At 45.8% G+C, this 20842-nt stretch overlaps 1 protein-coding gene across 1 annotated transcript; it reads left to right on the forward strand.

Annotated features, from left to right (window-relative positions):
* The first annotated feature begins 15404 nt into the window (after window positions 1-15404).
* Window positions 15405-18995, forward strand: LOC308695721 (uncharacterized protein). The gene is made up of 2 exons (XM_081373902.1): window positions 15405-15683; window positions 16906-18995. Exon 2 carries the CDS (start codon window positions 16911-16913, stop codon window positions 18414-18416), a length of 1506 nt encoding a protein of 501 aa, XP_081230028.1. The 5' UTR covers window positions 15405-15683; window positions 16906-16910; the 3' UTR covers window positions 18417-18995.
* Window positions 18996-20842: the final 1847 nt, after the last annotated feature.

The following is a 20842-nucleotide window of genomic DNA, read 5'->3' on the forward strand; positions in this document are numbered from 1 at the left end:
TGGCTTGCCAAGGGAAAGACACATGCTCAAGGAGGCTTACAGTGGAATACACATGTGGGGGTCGCCCGGAGGGGAACCATGCACATGGAGGCACCTAGCCAACGCGAAAGCTGCCGGTGGCATAACTCTGGCGTTGACGTCGTCAGTGCTGGAGGAGACTCAGGGCTTATTAGGCTCACCTGAGGAAATATCGCACGTATCCCGTCCGTGGAGAGGAATGGCGAGCAAGCGAAGACACCTGAGCAGAATCTAGTACCGGCTAGTTGAGGCGAGTACATGAGAAGAAACTGGCTCCACTCGGAGATTGTAGAATCTCGCGAATGTGTTAGGTGTCGCCCAGCCTGCAGCTCTGCAGATGTCTGTTAGCGAGGCGCCATGCGCTAGAGCCCAAGAGGATGCCACACTCCGGGTGGAGTGGGCCGTCACACCAAGGGGGCATGGTCGACCTTGCTGCTGGTAAGCCAAGCAATGGCGTCCACTATCCAGTGAGACAACCTTTGCTTGGAGAGAGCCTTTCCCTTCAGCTTCCCACCATAACAGACAAAGAGCTGGTCTGAGGTCCTGAAACACTGCGTTCTGTCTACGTAAGCACAGAGGGCGCGTACTGGACAGAGCAGTGCCAAGGCTGGGTCTGCCTCCTCCAAAGGCAGCGCTTGCAGGTTCACCACCTGATCTCGAAAAGGTGTGGTGGGAACCTTGGGCACACATCCAGGCCGGGGTCTCAGGATCACATGAGAGTTAGCCGGCCCGAATTCCAGGCACGCTTCGTCAACCGAAAATGCCTGCAGGTCCCCTACCCTCTTGATGGAGGCCAATGCAACCAGGAGCGCTGTCTTCTTCATTGACAGGAACTTAAGCTCCACTGATTGCAGAGGCTCAAAGGGAGCACTCTGCAGGGCAGTTAAAACCACTGAGAGGTCCCAAGAGGGTACGAGGGGAGGACGAGGAGGATTCAATCTCCTCTCTCCCCTCAGGAACCTGACGACCAGGTCGTGCTTCCTCAAGGACTTACCATCAACTGCGTCGTGATGAGCGGCAATGGCGGCAACATACACTTTCAGGGTGGGGGGAGACAGCCTTCGCTCCACCCTTCTTGCAGGAAGGAAAGCACGACACTGATGGGGCATTTCGTGGGTTCAAGATTTTTAGAAGAACACCAGTTGACGAAGAGGTTCCACTTCAACGCATAGACATGTCTCGCGATGCTCTAGCGGAAGTGATGGTAGCCACCACCGCTGGTGGTAGGGTACTCAAACCTACCTCGTCCCGTCCAGGAGCCACACGTGGAGGTTCCACAGATCGGGACGAGGGTGCCATAAGGTGCCCCGTCCCTGAGAAAGCAGGTCCTTCCTCAGGGGAATAGGCCAGGGAAGTGCTGTCGCGAGGAGTACTAGTTCTGGGAACCAGGTGCGGTTGTGCCAGTATGGGGCAACCAAAATTACCTGCTCCTCGTCCTCCCTGATCTTGCGCAAGGTCTGCGCAAGAAGGCTCACTGGGGGAAACGCATACTTGCGGAGGCCCCGCGGCCAGCTGTGCGCCAGTGCATCCGTGCCGAGCGTGCCCTCGGTCAGGGAATAAAACAGGTCGCAGTGGGACGAGTCGTGGGAGGCAAACAGGTCTACCTGTGCGTCCCCGAACTGATCCCAAAACAGCTGAACCGTCTGGGGATGGAGTCGCCATTTTCCAGCGAGAGGCCGAAGCCGAGACAGCTCGTCGGCCGCCTGGTTCAGGTCTCCCGGGATATAAATGGCTCGAAGCGACCTCAGAGGCTTGACTCCATATGAGGAGGTGGCGGGCGAGTTAAGACATACAGCGGGAGCGTAGACCACCTTGACGGTTGATGTACGCTACTGTGGCGGTATTGTCTGATCGGACTAGTACGTGTTGACCCCTGAGCAACGCCCGAAAGCGGTGCAGGGCAAGGCGTACAGCCAGCAACTCGAGGCAATTGACATGCCAAAGGCGCTGGGGTCCTGTCCAGGAGCCCGCGGCAGCATGTCCATTGCACATGGCACCCCAACCCGTGGCGGAGGCATCTGTTGATACAACAACATGCCTGGAAGCTCTTTCTAAGGGAACTCTGGCCCGTAGAAAATTGAGGTTCGACCACGGGGAGAAGGTCTGATGGCAGGTCGGAGTCACTGGGACTCGGAGCCTGCCGTGTTGCCATGCCCACCTCGGGACTCGATCACGAAGCCAAAGCTGAAGCGGTCTCATATGAAGCAAACCGAACGGCGTTACTGCGGCTGTGGATGCCATATGCCCCAGGAGCCTCTGAAAAAGTTTCAGTGGGACCGCACTCTTGCCCTCGAACTGACGAAGACATGTCAGCAGTGACTGCGCGCGCTCGCTCGTAAGCTGCGCGCACATGGCGACCGAGTCGATTTCCATACCGAGAAAAGAGATCCTCTGCACTGGCAGAGTTTGCTCTTCTCCCAGTTGACCCGAAGGCCCAGACGAGCTAGGTGCCGGAGCACAAGGTCCCTGTGTTCGCAAACCTGGTCTCGAGAGTGAGCTAGGATCAGCCAGTCGTCGAGATAGCTCAGGATGCGAACCCCGTGTTCGCGTAGGGGAACAAGGGCTGCCTCGACGACCTTCGTGAAGACGCGAGGAGACAGGGCTAGCCCGAAAGGGAGAACCGCGTACTGTATGCCTGTCCCTCGAAAGCAAACCGTAGAAACGGTCTGTGTCGAGGAAAAATGGAGACATGGGAGTAGGCGTCCTTCAGGTCGATCGCTGCAAACCAATCCTGCGGCCGCACGCATTCGAAAATGCGTTTGGCCGTGAGCAACTTGAACGGCGTCCTCTTTTTTGAAGGGAGCGGTTCAAGACGCGCAGGTCCAGGATTGGTCGTAACCCACCGGATTCTTCGGTACAATAAAGTAGGGGCTGTAAAACCCAGACTTCATTTCGGCTGGAGGGACAGTCTCGATCGCACCCTTCGCCAGTAGGGTAGCGACCTCCGCTCTCATGACAGGGGCATTGCCACCGGCCATAGTGAGTGGATTCCCCTGAGGCGGGGAGGAGACCACGCGAACTGAATCACGTAGCCGAGCCTGATGGTTCTCCGACCCGGCGGGACAGTCCGGAAAGCTCTAGCCAGGCCTCCAGAAACTGCGCCAGCGGGGTTATTCGAACCACAGACGTACCGTCGGGGGTGCAGCGAGGCGGAATGACCGGCCCAGGCGTGGGTGGCATAGCGGCCCGGTGCGGGGGCACGGCCATAAACCGTGTCCTGCCAGAGGAGGCCAGGGGAGGACCAGCGTCCCACGGGGGCGTGCTCTGGCAGGGGTCTGGCGACAGAGGGGGATGAGAGGAGCGTGGCCCGTGGGCGGCGCGTGCTGTCATCCACAGCCTCTTGGGGCTCAGAGAAAGAGCATTAGTTCTTTTGTAGAGATCTTCACCCAGCCCTCAAGCGGGGGAAGGAGTGATCCTGCTACCAGCTCCTGAAGAACTGAGCCCTAACTCCAAGCTGCCTGTCTCAGGTTTTGTGCTGCTCAGCCAGGTGTTAGCCGGCTAAGGGGCAGAGACAGGCGGTGCCAGCCTCCAGCGACCCCCTTGTGCTCAGGCCAGTGAAGGCTCGAGGGGAGGAGCCGCAAGGAGGCGGCGTCGGCGGGAAGCAGACTAAGCAGACCACACCGACAGATGACCGTCAGTGCAGAAGCCTCAGTCTGCTTGTGGATTGATCGAAGACTGTTGGGCGCAGTCCTCAACCACCCCGCCGACCAGGCAGCCCGCCTCAAGGTGCTGCTTAGGCTGGCGTGGCAGTCTAAGGGGCGGAGACGGGCAGCGCCGCCCTCCTGCGGCTTCCTCCTGCTCAGGTCCGTTTGCAGGCCAGAGGGGAGCAGCTGCATGGATGGGGGCTTGGCGGGAAGCAGACTGAGGAGGCCGCACGGATGGATGACCATCGGTGCCGGACCCGAGTCTGCTTCAGGTGGTCGAAGCCACACCGCCAAAGAGCTCAGCCTGGGACATGGGGGAGCTGAGAAAATGAATTCTCAGACCCTGCCACATCAACCTGGCTAAGCCCATGTCTGGACCACATAGTGGACATCACCTGACCCAGGATCACGCAGGTACCGATGTCGCCCGAGAGCGAGGTCAGTAGTGTGCGTGGCGGAACAACCAGGCCGGGCATGGGAGGCATAGCGTCCCAGCATAGGGGCGTGGTTAGAATTTCCGCGTTCTGCCAGGGTTGGCCAGGGAAGGACTAGCGTTCCACTGCGGCCGGTTCGACAGAACTCCCGGGACAGCACTGCATCGAAGGCGCAGGCGACACACAGCACTGCATGACCGTGCCACTATAGTGACAGGGAACATACAGACCATGATCGCCGTGCGATCGAAAGCAGCGAAGGCGGAGGACACCCGCGGGCCGCGAAAGTCACGTGGAGTTTCGCGCAGCGCAGGTGTCCTGATGCACGTCCGGGAGAAGCTTACAGCGCTCGGGGGGAGGGCGGGGCCACTCCAGCCGATGCTTTCAGCTGCCCGGGAAAGCATGGCTGACAGCTCTGGATCGGTCCCGGCAACGATGGCACTCCCGTGGGAGGCAACGCAGTCGAAACTTCATTTCCAGAGGAATCAAGCCCGCCTTGTGATGCTGTGAGTGCATGGTCTGCGATGTGGAGGGGGGTGTGGCCCGAGGAATTGACTCGTCGGTTGTTGTGCCACACCAAACCCTCAGATCACCCTGGCCACCAGCCAAAGTATCCCTTCTCGAGGAAGAGATAAATTGGGGTGTGGCAGAGGGGACTCTAATCACATGGAGATCATTGAGTCTTGATCTATAAACATCGCGATGGTCATGTTCCCGCAATGAAAACATGACTCATCAACGAGCGCTGCCAAGCGTGATTAAGCCCAACACGCAAAACAGCGCTCGCGACCGTTAGGCAGATGACTGACGCACACACATCCAGAAAATACACGGGCGAACCGTCTTGAAAAAGACGTGCCGCGTGCAGCTCTTTTAGAGAGTGGAAAAGCTCAGCAGAGTGCTGAAGCACCCAGGGAGAAACACACTCACTGTCGGCAGATTACTGCACAAATCAGCAGCAGGAAATGCGATCTCGCTGGAAGCGCCGTCACACCAACACACTGAAGAGCCGCTCGTCTCGAAGAGATTTGAGATGACACTCAAAAGGCTTGTGGAGTGAAGTACTGAACTTGGCTCCGAAGCGAAAACATAGTCTGCATGTTGCTCGCGCACTTCCTTATATACCCCCTGCATGGGGCGGAGTTACGCTATGCAAATTCCGCAGACCCATGGCATTTCATTGCCATTGGCTCGTGTTTTAATACTCGAAGATGATAGGATTTCTAAGCGAAACCCCATTCGTCGTCATCCGACGTAACTCGGAGTGACAACGAAAGGGAACCTGAGTTAAAAGCCACAAGTTTTTCTTTCTTATAAACTTCACCTTAACTCCATCACCATTGCGTGGCTTCATTTGTCAGGTGGTCTGAGGCAAAACTTGTGCTAATAGTTTAATAATTGTTTCAGGGAGCAAGGAGCAGACAGCTCAATTTATTAAACTGCAATAAAAAAAAAAAAAACTAAATAAATTAAATGACATTTTATTGTAATATTTGCACTAGTCTGTCAAACTTGTGTAAATAAGAAATATCACTCACCCTATAAAGCCCACAACAATAGGAAAAGCAGTACCATAGATGAGGCAATGGGGTTTCACTTGTATGTGTTTTTGTAGTGCTGTCATGCAAGCCATGTCTACAAAGGTTTTAACCAAATTTGAGTATTCATGAATATGATTTCTGAATATGAATGATTTTAAAAATACAAAGTAAGAAAGTTGAGATCACATCTTTGCTGAAATGTATTGTGCTGTTGTTGTTAACAAGCCATGGTTAATTTGCTCTGCCTTAGGATTGCACGTGTCCTGGGACAGGTGATGGTGTGAGTGGGAAACCCACTGCTGAAACTAGGCCCTAGTTTGTCCTCATGGATGAGATGTTGGGACAGAGGCATTGCACCCTCATTGCCTCAATCCCTGAGGACACACCAGGGCCGAGTTCAGCAGTGTGTGACCAAGAAGAGGAGGAGCCAGGGGCAGCAGCAGCAGCACCAGCATCATTACCAGCAGCACCAGCACCACAATGAAGGCGAGACAGAGAGGACGAGGTTTTGGACTTGATTAGAGAAGACATGGGACTGCAGAGGCGAGGAGAGCACAAGAGAGAATGGACAGGCTGTTTTCTCTTCTTGAAAGAATGATTGAAAAATATGTATATATATTATATTCTTTAACTTTTTTCACTTATATTTTTTTAAAAGGAAAAAAATTATGCAACTTTAAATGTGTAAATAAAAGAGAATTCATTGCTTTGGACATTGTTTATTTTTGTAATGACAGTCATAATTTCTACATGAAACAAATTCTTCTATAACGTTTTTCCCCCAACTATTTACAACAAACGTTAAACATCTCAAAATCAACATAAACATTTAAATTGTACAGTACATAAAATAAGAAAAATGATGTAGACTTATTCAGCTGAGTTGGAGACACTGGTGTGCTGCTGGACCGGGATGGGCTCCACAATAGAGTCCCTGGTAACGCCTCCTGCTGGTGGGACATCATCTGGGATGGGCTCCAGAGTGTTTGACTGCATATTTTCACTATCCACTAAGTTGTCTACCAACAGGTTTGCTGGGATGACTTATGGAATAAATATTGAGATACTTTATTACACTGAAGTACTTTTAATAACCACTAATACCGCTTTGGTGAAAAACTACTAGTCATATATTTCTAACCCTAGTTAAGCAAAATTATCTTGCATACTCTAATGTGCTTAAGGTATCAAGAGTAAAAGTAAAGGAATTCTGGAGGGGAAAAAAACTTGTCAGGGTTTTTATGATGGTTCTGCTTTTATATTACTGCATATGTTGCATTTTACTTCGGAATATTTTTAAGGTTGATACATTTATGTACTTTTGTGTAGTTTATTGTAAAACAATGCATCATATTATAAAATAACATAATTTTGTAGTCCTGTGTGGGAAAATCACTTCGAGTAGCCTACCGGACCGGTCTAGCCTATGGAGGATTGTTCTTGTCGCCTAGCAACAGTAGTGACTGACAGCTGCCGATCACAAGCGGGAGTTACATTCGCACTGGACTTTATTCAACTGGGTTTTTATATTCAAATAGGGTTGAAAACCTGTGTAAATATATTTACCAAGGTCCATTTATGTGCATAATAAAAAAAGAATACACTAGCCTACAAAATCGCATCAAGGTAAGATATAAATGAACATTTGAATCTTCGGCTAAGCCGAAAGTACATGACCTGAAACATCCTTAATACCATGTCCTCCAGTAAAATATAAAAAATGACAATTCTGGCTCCATAGCTGTTTACTTAATTTTATCAAATGAATTGTCAGGATGGCAGCATAGGCTACTCTCGCACCGTTGCTTGGCGCCTGGAGCGGTAATCGGGAACACCTGGCTGCGCAATTAGGAAATCCTACGAAGGCTGCATGGTGTGTCGTTCGGAGGACGCATAGGCTGCATCGTTTGAAGTCCGCAGCCTTCGAAGGATGCAGTCTTCACATTGGGACACAGCTACTGTGTGCTTCATGTCCACATCCTCAGCAGAAGACAAGAACATAACTCAGACAGGGGGAAATGGCAAAGACAGTCACATAGGTAAGTAAATTAACATTATACACATGAATTGGAGTGAACATATAGATATGAGATGTCAATGCAAAAGGGAAGAGGAGGAGCCAGAACAGGAAGTGACATCACAACAATAGGGAAAGCACTCATTTTGATCAGGAGCTGCAAATGACTTAACTATTGTGTTAAGTCTACTAAATGTATTTAACAGTATAATTTCTGTACCGGTTACACTCACCCCGCAGAATTTACACAACATTTCCAGAGTATCACAAAAAACACTGGTCACAGGAAATACATGGTGCACGCTTTAAAGACAGTAAAGAATCTAAAGCATAGAAATCTACCCGAACAAAAGTGAGAATAATCTAAATTAAGATAAATATTCTCTCAGTATAATTGCAGCGCTTAGAATATGAAGTGTACTGGTGTTCACATTAGCAGTTTTCAGTTCCAGCTCGAACTGAGATTTAGTCTATCTTCATGTTTTGTGTTCTCCAGAAAACATGATCTGGAGGTTGTTTGCAGAAGGCAGATACTATAATGGATAAAAGAATAAGCAATGCACACCAGTTTCAATAGCAGTTGCAAATTTATTTGTATTAAATTTCCAGTGAACAGGTTAAATGTTTGAGCTACAGGTTTGCTGTCGCTCACAGAGTAGAGCGCTAGAGAACAGTAGGCGCTTGCAACGTCAAGGTCATGGGTTCGATTCCCAGGGAAAAACTGATAAGAATGTAAATGTGTACCTTGAAATGTAAGTCGCTTTGGATAAAAGCGTCTGCTGAATGAATACATTTATCAGATTCTTTTATCTAATGTGACTATTAGTCAAGTACATTTTATCAGATTCTTTTATCTAATGTGACTATTAGTCAAGTACATTATAGGAGAATTTAAGTATATTTGTACCCTTATGAAAATTAACCATGGGTTTACCACAGCATTTGCAGTAAAAAGTACTGTAGCTAACAAAATGAACCATGGTTTCAAAACCTATGGTTATAGTCACAATTACCATAGTTTTACTCTAGTATTACAGCAGTATTACTAATTGAACCATGGTTTAAAAAAACAAAAAAAACAATAACATGGTTGGTACCGTTTTACCATAGTAAAACCATTATAGCCTAGTGCTTTTCACAATGCAAATGGTTTCATAGCAGCTTTACAGAAAATGCTTGTTCAAGGTTATACAATAGCAGAACATCCTTTAATCAGCTAGATGTGACTGCTACTCACTGGAGAGCATCTTCTGGCAGAAAAGTAATGTCCATAAGATAATACAAGTCATGAGTTTAAAGTCATGTTCATTATAGGAACACTATGTAGCTTTTCAACCTTCATAATATATTTCCAAGACCCTTGTGATGGTACATCGACTTACAGTAGGTTGAATGACACGTCTGCCATAGCCTGACGGGGTTTGTATCGCTTTTACTGGCACTACGTAACTTCGGGGTTCAGGTAGTAACCCGAGCACAAAAAGAACTACAAAATTCGACTGCTTGACTGCATACGTCACTTCCCCCACCACTTCCTCAAATTCGGACTTGAGAGGCCAACCAGCGTTTGTTTTCCGGCTTTCGCGCGTATGTTTTTGTCATGGCCGAAGCAGCAACGGACAAAAAAAAGTCAGAAGTAAGCCTACTGTGTGTCTAAACGGCGTGTACAAGTTTGGTAGGGTCTACATTCTTGCAAGTAAATAATACATGATTAGACAGACAAAATCATCTTTTAGGTTAACTAGCCTAATGACTGCAGGCTGATAGTCATGTTTGTTTGTTTATTTTTCTGGTGAAAGTGTCTTGACTCAGGCTATAATGCAAATCGATTTTTCAACTTTGCAGATTCATCTATGGTAGGTTGATATTATAATATTGACGATATATGGCTATTACCTACCCCACAAACATTGAATTGAATTAGCATTCTGTAAAACAGTAGCCAATAGGCTACTATAATGACGCTGGCTTGTAAACGTGAGCTACGCGATCTTTTGCCGTTTGAAAAAACAAAACCCATGAAATTATATTCATACGACATGCTGAAATATATGCCACTGTACCTGGGATGAAGACATTTCACACGCAGCGCAGGCAGTCTGCCCAAGACGTGAGAACTCCTTCTGCAGAGTTCAGGGTATCGGCTTATCAACAAATGTGTTACCATGACAGATTTTACGACAGTAGTTGAAGACAATACTGTTTCCCAACTGTAGGGGGACCCTGAGAGCAAAAACTACATGATGTTGCTTTAAACAGACAAAGTTGCAAGGGTGGTTTTTCGGCTCACAGGCGCTGGGGGGTTGAGAGACGACCACCATTCAACCCAAAAAAAGTTATATAACTATTCCAATGACTCCGAAGCTGTTCGGTTAAGTTAAAAAAGTTACTTAGTTACTTACCTTTAACCCTCTTTTGTTCATTCACTCACTCACTTATTACTCACTATCTCTTTCACTCACCAAACAGAAATTAGTTGCATGTGCTCCATTAAATCTCCAATTTTAATGTTTCCCTCCCCCAGTTTTATAAAGTTTAAAACAAGCATATGATATAAAGAAACACTTTTTCCACACCACCCCATCACAGTCAACCATAGGTTACCACCCCGTCACTGGGTCCTTTTGTTAAAAATGTAAAAGAAATGAAATTTTATTGTTGAATGATGTTCTTGTTGTGTGAACTAATCAAATAAATGTCACTTTATATGTATTTTTTAAGTGTATTCATTTTTTCAGTACAAACAATGAGAATTTCTATTGATGGTTTCCAAAAAAGGAACATTTTACTATTAGGAAAACATTAGATTTAACAAAATACATTTCTTTTTTTACTACTCTACTGGCACACATGTTGTCCGTGATTTATTTCTAAAGAAACACGACAATGTATAAAAGGCTCCATTACCTTGTATCTTACGTTATGGAGCCGTAGAAGCAGTTTTTGTAAATATAGGCTAACGATTGCGTAATAACCACGCGCTCTCTGTCGCACAGTAGAGAGATTACCGTATAGACGGGAGGAGAAGCTCACAGGCAATCGGGGGGGCGTGGAGGCAAAAAGTCTGATAAACTCAAGGGAGAAGCCCATAGAGAGTCATAAAGTTGCTCCTGCTCCTAGCTCATGGACAGCTCCTACTCACACTCTCCGTCTCTGCAAGTTCCGGAAGGGAATGATTCAGATTTCTCTCGGCACAGCTACTAGAAGACAGACGGGTTGCTCACGTCACATCTACAGTGCTATGCATAAGGTATGCCAATCTCTAGGTATGGTGAAGGCTATGTGATGATGTGGGGCTATTTTAATTCCAGAGGCCAAGGGAACTTTATCAGGATGCATAGTATCCTGGATCCATGAAGTAACTGGCCTTTAAAAATAAAAATCTGCCTGCCTCTATGGGAATTTAACATAGGGGTGTCCAGACTTATGCACCCTGTATTTTAAGGAAGAACATTTATTTATTTACGATACATTATTCATTCACAAAGAAAATTGGTGTCCTTAAAGGTTGGATTTTTCCTAATTTTTTTAATTAAGGCATTAAGTTCAATTTCCAAAAGATGATTTTTTTATTCCTCTTTTTAGTCAACTTTAGCATGGGTGTCTAAACTTATGCATAGCACTGTACGTCGTCAAGCTCAGTGTGAGTCTGCGCAGTACGCTCAGCCATCAGGAAGAAGAGCTTCTAATTGACTTCACTTGTCTCCGTTGAAGTCTATGGGGTCGCTGTGTCCAGTTTATATACTGTCTATGGGTGGTACAAGAAAGACTCCCTTGCCTGAATAAAAAGGATAATATTTTTATCAAGGATTTTGTGCCTGAGGTGGGAAAATATTTTGGAGGATTAGACCTCTGCATTGGTCTACTCTGCTCTGATTGGCCAGACAGCAGCAGCTCAGTCTGTTGTGATTGGCCTACTCTGCTCTGATTGGCCAGACAGCAGCAGCTCAGTCTGTTGTGATTGGCCTACTCTACTCTGATTGGCCAGACAGCTCAGTCTGTTGTGATTGGTCTACTCTGCTCTGATTGGCCAGACAGCTCAGTCTGTTGTGATTGGTCTACTCTGCTCTGATTGGCCAGACAGCTCAGTCTGTTGTGATCGGTCTACTCTGCTCTGATTGGCCAGACAGCTCAGTCTGTTGTGATTGGTTTACTCAGCTCTGATTGGCCAGACAGCTAAGTCTGCTGTGATTGGTCTACTCTGCTCTGATTGGCCAGACAGCTCAGTCTGTTGTGATTGGTTTACTCAGCTCTGATTGGCCAGACAGCTAAGTCTGCTGTGATTGGTCTACTCTGCTCTGATTGGCCAGACAGCTCAGTCTGTTGTGATTGGTCTACTCTGCTCTGATTGGCCAGACAGCTCAGTCTGTTGTGATCGGTCTACTCTGCTCTGATTGGCCAGACAGCTCAGTCTGTTGTGATTGGTTTACTCAGCTCTGATTGGCCAGACAGCTAAGTCTGTTGTGATTGGTCTACTCTGCTCTGATTGGCCAGACAGCTCAGTCTGTTGTGATTGGTTTACTCAGCTCTGATTGGCCAGACAGCTCAGTCTGTTGTGATTGGTCTACTCTACCCTGATTGGCCAGACAGCTCAGTCTGTTGTGATTGGTTTACTCAGCTCTGATTGGCCAGACAGCTCAGTCTGTTGTGATTGGTCTACTCTGCTCTGATTGGCCAGACAGCTCAGTCTGTTGGTCTAATCTGCTCTGATTGGTCAGATTGCTCAGTCTGTTGTGATTGGTCTACTCTGCTCTGATTGGTCAGATAGCTCAGTCTGTTGTGATTGGTCTACTCTGCTCTGATTGGCCAGACAGCTCAGTCTGTTGTGATTGGTTTACTCTGCTCTGATTGGCCAGACAGCTCAGTCTGTTGTGATTGGTTTACTCAGCTCTGATTGGCCAGACAGCTCAGTCTGTTGTGATTGGTCTACTCTGTTCTGATTGGTCAGATAGCTCAGTCTGTTGTGATTGGTCTACTCTGCTCTGATTGGCCAGACAGCTCAGTCTGTTGTGATTGGTTTACTCAGCTCTGATTGGCCAGACAGCTCAGTCTGTTGTGATTGGTCTACTCTGCTCTGATTGGCCAGACAGCTCAGTCTGTTGTGATTGGTCTACTCTGTTCTGATTGGTCAGATTGCTCAGTCTGTTGTGATTGGTCTACTCTGCTCTGATTGGCCAGACAGCTCAGTCTGTTGTGATTGGTTTACTCAGCTCTGATTGGCCAGACAGCTCAGTCTGTTGTGATTGGTTTACTCAGCTCTGATTGGCCAGATAGCTCAGTCTATTGTGATCGGTCTACTCTGCTCTGATTGGCCAGACAGCTCAGTCTGTTGTGATTGGTTTACTCAGCTCTGATTGGCCAGACAGCTAAGTCTGCTGTGATTGGTCTACTCTGCTCTGATTGGCCAGACAGCTAAGTCTGTTGTGATTGGTTTACTCAGCTCTGATTGGCCAGACAGCTAAGTCTGCTGTGATTGGTCTACTCTGCTCTGATTGGCCAGACAGCTCAGTCTGTTGTGATTGGTCTACTCTGCTCTGATTGGCCAGACAGCTCAATCTGTTGTGATTGGTCTACTCTACCCTGATTGGCCAGACAGCTCAGTCTGTTGTGATTGGTTTACTCAGCTCTGATTGGCCAGACAGCTCAGTCTGTTGTGATTGGTCTACTCTGCTCTGATTGGACAGACAGCTCAGTCTGTTGTGATTGGTCTACTCTGCTCTGATTGGCCAGACAGCTCAGTCTGTTGTGATCGGTCTACTCTGCTCTGATTGGCCAGACAGCTCAGTCTGTTGTGATTGGTCTACTCTGCTCTGATTGGCCAGACAGCTCAATCTGTTGTGATTGGTCTACTCTACCCTGATTGGCCAGACAGCTCAGTCTGTTGTGATTGGTCTACTCTGCTCTGATTGGACAGACAGCTCAGTCTGTTGTGATTGGTCTACTCTGCTCTGATTGGCCAGACAGCTCAGTCTGTTGTGATTGGTCTACTCTGCTCTGATTGGCCAGACAGCTCAGTCTGTTGTGATTGGTCTACTCTGCTCTGATTGGCCAGACAGCTCAGTCTATTGTGATCGGTCTACTCTGCTCTGATTGGCCAGACAGCTCAGTCTGTTGTGATCGGTCTACTCTGCTCTGATTGGCCAGACAGCTCAGTCTGTTGTGATTGGTCTACTCTGCTCTGATTGGCCAGACAGCTCAGTCTGTTGTGATTGGTCTACTCTGCTCTGATTGGCCAGACAGCTCAGTCTGTTGTGATTGGTCTACTCTGCTCTGATTGGCCAGACAGCTCAGTCTGTTGTGATCGGTCTACTCTGCTCTAATTGGCCAGACAGCTCAGTCTGTTGGTCTAATCTGCTCTGATTGGCCAGACAGCTCAGTCTGTTGGTCTAATCTGCTCTGATTGGCCAGCTCAGTCTGTTGTGATTGGTTTACCCGTACAGCAAAATAACAACAAGAAAACAAAATCGCCCATTGCCATAACAACATCAGCTCTGCGTGTCCTGAGGCTTCCTACACTGTAAACTAAACAGTAACGAACAAGGACGTTGATTTGACCATATCAGTGCGAGCGCGAGTCCGATGATGAAACCTCCATCAGGACGACTCGAGCAGGACTCAGTGTTTCTCAGTGAATCTCTACTCAGTTTGAGGAACATTATGAGATGTTCCAACTGTAATTCCTCACCATCAGCATTAACAAGTGCATGTCCATCAACAAACCCATTATTTTTCTTATAGGCCTACTTATTTATTTTGCAGAGTATTTTTCTAATATATTGTGGTGAACATGTGGAAACTGTATTAATAACAGTGCATACATTAGCCGAGCTCTAGCGTGAATGACTGGTGTAATATAAACGTAAAATAAATCTTGCTCCATGCTCAATCTTTCCTCAAAGTAGTGAGAACGACAGACGATCTGCATTAATAGACACAGTTATAGGTAATCGTGTCTACAGCTGATTAGCTGAAGTATTTCAGTAAGACAGTGATAACGTGAGTTAGCCAGTTAGCAGGAGACCTACACAATATAAAACTCAAAACTAAGTATTTTGAACACCATTTTTCACGAGAAAGTGGTTTGCGAATCCTGCATTGAACTTCGAGATCTGAAAAGCAGTCATCAGTAAAATAAAGGGAACACAGCAAAAGTTTAAGATTATACTACCGTGGGAAAGATGACCTTTAACCACTGATTCTCCTCATGCTCGTCCTTGGGCAGTGAAAACACTGTCTTTACCTTCATATTGTAGAGCACAGCATCTCCTGGACATGATGCTCTCCAGTGTCCACAGGATCAGCTGCAGGTTTGGGGTTTGAGTTTTCCCTGGTGTCTGCGCACGCTATAAGTGGGCGGGCAATATGCTAATGTTTCGTCTTGACTTCACAACGAAACGGCTTATGACTCATTTGAAAAAACGATTCACTTCACTGACTCAGAGTCGACTCATACTTTTGAATGACAATAACTTCAAATACGGTGAACTTTCAGATTTAAAACTTTGCAGGATGTTTTCATGCATTTAGAGCTGTGTTACACACTACATGAAAGGACAATCTCAAAAATCCATTTTAGGATTTTTTGGGACACTTTAAACTTTCACAAACTAACAGATGTTTGGCCTGTGAAAATGTGAGATTGAATTTGTAAATGATGTTGATTTATGTGAGTTTCTGTCAGTTCTGAAATCCACCTGAATTCTGTTTACTATAGAAAAGCAAATAAATCAAAGGCTGCACTTCTGGTGTTGCTCAACGGTCCGTGTGTGTCAATCCATTAGTCTCGCTCCGCTCAAACCTTCCTCTGTCCGGGGATTACCAACACATCAGCTCTGGATTCGGGAGAATTCTTCATTAATGCTGAACTAAATGAATGATATTTTGACCAGCACTCATTGTGTTTCAGCAGTCACAGTCGGTCTCATAGATCAACTCGACCAATCACAGTGAGCCTCCTCAGACAGAGATATCATCAGACGGAGATCCTCAGAGTCACTCATTTCTCCTGGAGCTGATGTGTGCAACAGCGGTACGTCACAACACTGTTTATTTCCAAAGAAGAGCAAGGCATTACTTTCATGCATTTTGTTTCTTTATTTCATGCATTTTTACTTGTAGTCCCCTGATCCTATTTTACAACCAAATTTAAATGTTCGGTAACACTTTACAATAAGGTTCATTAGTTAACATTAGTTACTGTATTAACTAACATTAACTAACAATGAGCAATACATTTGTTACTCTATTTGTTAATGTTAGTTTATAAAAATCCAGCTGTTTATTGTTTGTTCATGTTATAGTTCACAGTGCATTAACTAATGGTAACAAATACAACCTTTGATTTTAATAATGTATTAGTAAATGTTGGAATTAATATTAACTAAGATTAATAAATGCTGAAGAAGTATTGTTCATTCTTATTTCATGTTAACTAATGTTAAATAATGAACCCTATTGTAAAGTGTTACCAAATGTACTTTTTGGATACTATTAATATAAATACTTTTCATTGGAATAAATAAGCCGATAAATGAGATCTTAACCATTCAAAACTGAATTCATTACCATTAGTCGGGTATCATGAACAATAGACAACATTATTTTACAGCTTTTATTAATCTAGGTTAATGTCAGTTCATAAATATACTGTTGTTAATTGTTAATTCATTGTTTACGCAATAATAAGGTCCTGTTAGTTAAAGTTAGTTAATGCATTAACAAACACTATCTAACAATGAGCAATACATCTGTTACAGTATTTAGTCATCTTTGTTAATATTGGTTCATAAAAATAACTGTTCATTGTTAGTTCATATTCGTTCAGTTATTAAAGTTATTAAATGTTATTTCTGACAATAAGTTAGTAAATGTTGACATTAACATTAACTAAGATTAACAAATGCTTTAGACGTATTTTTCATTCTTAGTTCATGTCAGTCAATGTAGTTAACTAACGTTAACAAGTAAAACCTTATTGTGAAGTGTAAAAGTAATGGGTCTGATTTCTGAGGGAATATACTGAAAGGTTAAGCAAAACCTTTCATTTGCTTTCAATCATCAAGGCCTAATGTGCATTAGATGACATCCAGCGTGTTTTCTTCTACTCACTGTAATGAATCTTCATGAAAATGCAGAGATCTTTGAACCTCACGTAACATTTGCAAACTGCATATGAGAGGAAAATGCTATTATCTTTGAAAACTGGAAGAGACGCAGCAACTGCAGCTGACCTGTGGCTTTTCTATTCCCAGAAGTCATGAGCAAACCCTGGCCTGCGCTTTTGCTGGTCCTGATCCAGCTGCACTGCAGTCGTGGCTGTCCTGAACTGTGCCAGTGCTTCTCGGCTGCTAAGGTGGTCTGCGCAGACGACGCCATGAGAGCGCTCCCGCTCAACATCTCAGCTCAGGTCAGAGAGCTGATCGTAGTGGCGTCGGGCCTCACGCGTCTGGACGGACAATCCTTCAGACAGAACCTCAGACTCAGCAAACTGGTGTTCCTCAACGGCCAGGTGAAGTCTGTCTCGGGCGACGCCTTCGACCGGCTGCCGGAGCTGCGGGAGCTGGAGATCAGCGGGAACTCCTGGCTGAGGCTTGAAGTGCAGACCTTCGGCTCGCTGGCCAACCTCACGAGACTGATGCTTAACCACGACAAGATCGGCGTTCTGGACGCCCGCATCTTTGACTCTTTGCAGAAGCTGGAGATGCTGCAGTTGAGAGGGAACGACTTGCTGTCTCTTCCCGTTCGTCCCTTCCATCGTCTCCACAAACTGCAGGAGCTGGACCTGTCCTTCAACCACATCAGCTCAGTCTCGGCGGATGTTTTCCAGAACAACTCTCTCCTGAGAGCGCTCTCGCTGCAGGCCAACATGATCTCGCAGCTTCCGGAGGGGATCTTCTCCCACCTGGATCTCCTGGAGGAGCTGAACCTCCGGGGCAATCGCATACGCAACCTGAGCGTCGACGTGTTCCCGCCCAGCCTCCGGAAGCTGATCCTCAAGAAGAACAATCTGGTGCAGCTCCACCCCTCGGTCTTCCACAAACTGCTGCACATTACCTATCTGGACTTGTCTCAGAATCGTCTCTCCGAGGTTCCTGCGAATCTCTTCCAGAACCTCATCTCGCTGAAAAAGCTGGATCTGTCCGAGAACCGGATTACAACGCTTCCCGGCACCGTCTTCAAAGGGCTTTTCGGTGTGAAAGCCATCCATCTGCAGAAGAACAACCTGAGCTCACTGGAGGAGGATCTGCTGAAGGATCAGCACGACATGGAGCAGTTGTACCTGTCCATGAACCGGCTCCGGAGAGTCCCGCACGGCTTCTTCGACGATCTGGACTTCCAGTGCTTCGTTCAGCTCCACGGGAACCCCTGGCACTGCGACTGTGGGATACGCTACCTCTCCGACTGGATCAGGAACAACCTCAGGAACGTGGAGGATGTGACGCGGGTTTACTGTCAAGCTCCCGAGTTCATCCGAGGGCACAGCCTGGTGTCCGTGGACGAGGAGCGGATCGTCTGTGGGAAAAACTCCAGCTCCTCCGAGACAAACGTTACCGAGATCCCAGTTGATGGCGATGATGGCGATGGTGGCGTTCACTGCTCACTCCGAAACTTCAAAGGCCAGGCAACTGTTCAGTGCAAACTCACTAAATGCACCAGCGTGAAGTTTCAGGCTCTTTTTGAATTTGGGGATGGAAGTGAATCAGAAAGAGTCGTGAGCAAAGAGTGGCCAGCGCCTGCCGGATGCTCCAGTGGGACGGCTTAGTGCTCTCGTTCAACAGCACACACGGCAAAGAACCAACCTCATACACTCTCAGAAAAAAAGAGCAAAAAGTGTACTGTTTTTTTCAATTTAAGGTTTGTTGAACCTTTGGACAAAATATATATAAAAAAGAAAAAGATACATATTTGTTTGCATATGCGTTTTAGGTTTTATATCATATTTGGTACATCAGGCTTTTATGGCTCAAATATTCTGATATCCTGAGAATATGGAGGGAAAACAGCTCAATTTTATTTAGAGGCTCAAACTGAGCAAAAATGTGCAATTTGGTGCACATGCTGATATTTATATAAACTTCTGATGCTTGTTATGTAAATCAATGAGATCTTTATAACAGTATAGCAGATACTTACATAAAATTCATACACATATTGGTAGTCACTTTATATCTGCCAATAATATGTCTTAGTAAGATGATATTATAATGCTTAGTTTTATGATTAAAGTTCTGTAGTTTTAAAACATGTAATACAATGATGATTGAGAGATGAATAAATAAACATTTCTCCATTTTCTATAAAATGATGTATGGATAATCAAGTAAAACTCAGTTGCTTCCGTCCAGTAAGTGTTCTTCTTGAAATATAACTAAAAACAATATCAAAGTTATTTTTATATTTGCTGGCTAAAAAATAATAAATATTTCACAGCAAAAAGACACGTGAACCACGCGCTGAAGGAGGACGTTTGTACTGTAATACCAAAAGGCATTTTACTTGCTAAAAAAGCCTAAACTATCAATCGAAGCACAGAAGGGCTGTAGTAGATTGTGTGCAAGAGCTTTATCAGCAAAGTTTTGATCATGTTGGTAATTTAGACGCCTAGAAATGTGCATATCAATTATAATGCCGTTATATGGTTAAAGTGCTACTATGAACTTTTAGGGTGGATAAAGTATAAACTTGTCGCTTTAAGGGTTCTGCCCCAATCACAAGCTGACGTTTTTTGCCATCTTTTCTGACAGAGTCCCAGAATGCTTTGATGTAGAGCTGATTCTCTCCACTGGTGTATGTTAATGACTAACCCAAGCGTAAGCCAGACTCATGACAGCGGAGATGAATCAATGAGGGATGTGATAAGAGAGGTGGATGAACTGGACCCGTGTGGGTCAAAGAACAGTCATGAGACTCATCCACAACACAGGCCCTGTTTACTGATGGTATAAGATGTGTTTTGGTCGATCGGATCATAGGGAGACGCATTCCCGGTTACACCTGGTGTTTTAATCCGCCTCTTTTGTCCACTTTAAACCACGTCTGTCCTGATTTCTTCGAGGGAATGGTCTATGGGCGGGTTAATGTATGGGTATTTTTAGATCTTTCGATCTAATGGACGAAATAAGCTCTTGCAAATTACCATACACATGAATGCAACTGGAGAAAAAAAAAAAACACACAGAGAGCAGCAGCTTAAGTTTCTCATCTTCAAACCAAACTTGGGTCTTCAGCCGACAAAGTATAAATCCTGTCTGGCTAGTACGCTCCCCGTAATGTTTACGCATTAGGTCAGTAGGCAGAGAGTAGGCGTTTTGCAGGTTTTTAGTGGCTGTTTGCAGGTCATTCGACCACATGAGTGTTTGCACTATGAAAGCAAGTCGAATGCATTTTCGACTACCTCTGGAAGTTGTGGAAAGTGGACAAGCTCAAAACGTTTTAGACCTTGTCTACACCTGTATTTAGCGTTGTCTACTTATGATCCGATCGACCAAAACGCATCTTAATACCAGCTGTAAACAGAGCCACAGTGTGTCAACAAGCCAAACCATTCATTCTTTAGTTGTACTTACATCCATGCTGCTGTTTTAAAAGCAATAAGTAATAATGTGCAATTGGAATAGCATTTGTACATAGCAGTTATAACATAGCAGTATGTGTCAGCTCTCTGGACCAATGAACCGTATTTTTAAGTGTTTAAAGGGGATTTATTATGCCCTTTTTGCAAAGTCTTGATTTTGATTTTGGGCTCTACTAGAATAGTTTACTTTTCGAAGTGGATCTCTGATGCTGTGTCTTGGTGTTGATGCTATGGGAAACTCCAACAGCATGACCGGTGTCACATGTAAACACACAGCAATATTCATTGACAGACGGTAGTCCAGGACGTTGCACACGGAGTGCCTGTGAGGATAAATGGCTGTCCGAGTTACACATCATCAACTATTTTGTCTGCAGGTGCTGTTTGTTTGTAGCACGTGGAAAAGAAGATTCCAATTTTTGGATATTTCAATATTTTAGAAAGTCCATGTCTCTGTGTCCTCGTTTTATAACACCTGAGGACACCCATGGTTTTTGCGTTGTCTACTTGAGAGCGGAGCAGGGCATAGCGCTCACAGGTCGGGCTGGCACTGCTTATGTAAAGTGATCTTCTGGATCCGGAAGCCCACTCTTTGGCATCTACTGATCCAGCAG

This window comes from Scardinius erythrophthalmus (assembly GCF_964197995.2).
Source record: "Scardinius erythrophthalmus genome assembly, chromosome: 9".
Taxonomy (NCBI): Eukaryota; Metazoa; Chordata; class Actinopteri; order Cypriniformes; family Leuciscidae; genus Scardinius; species Scardinius erythrophthalmus.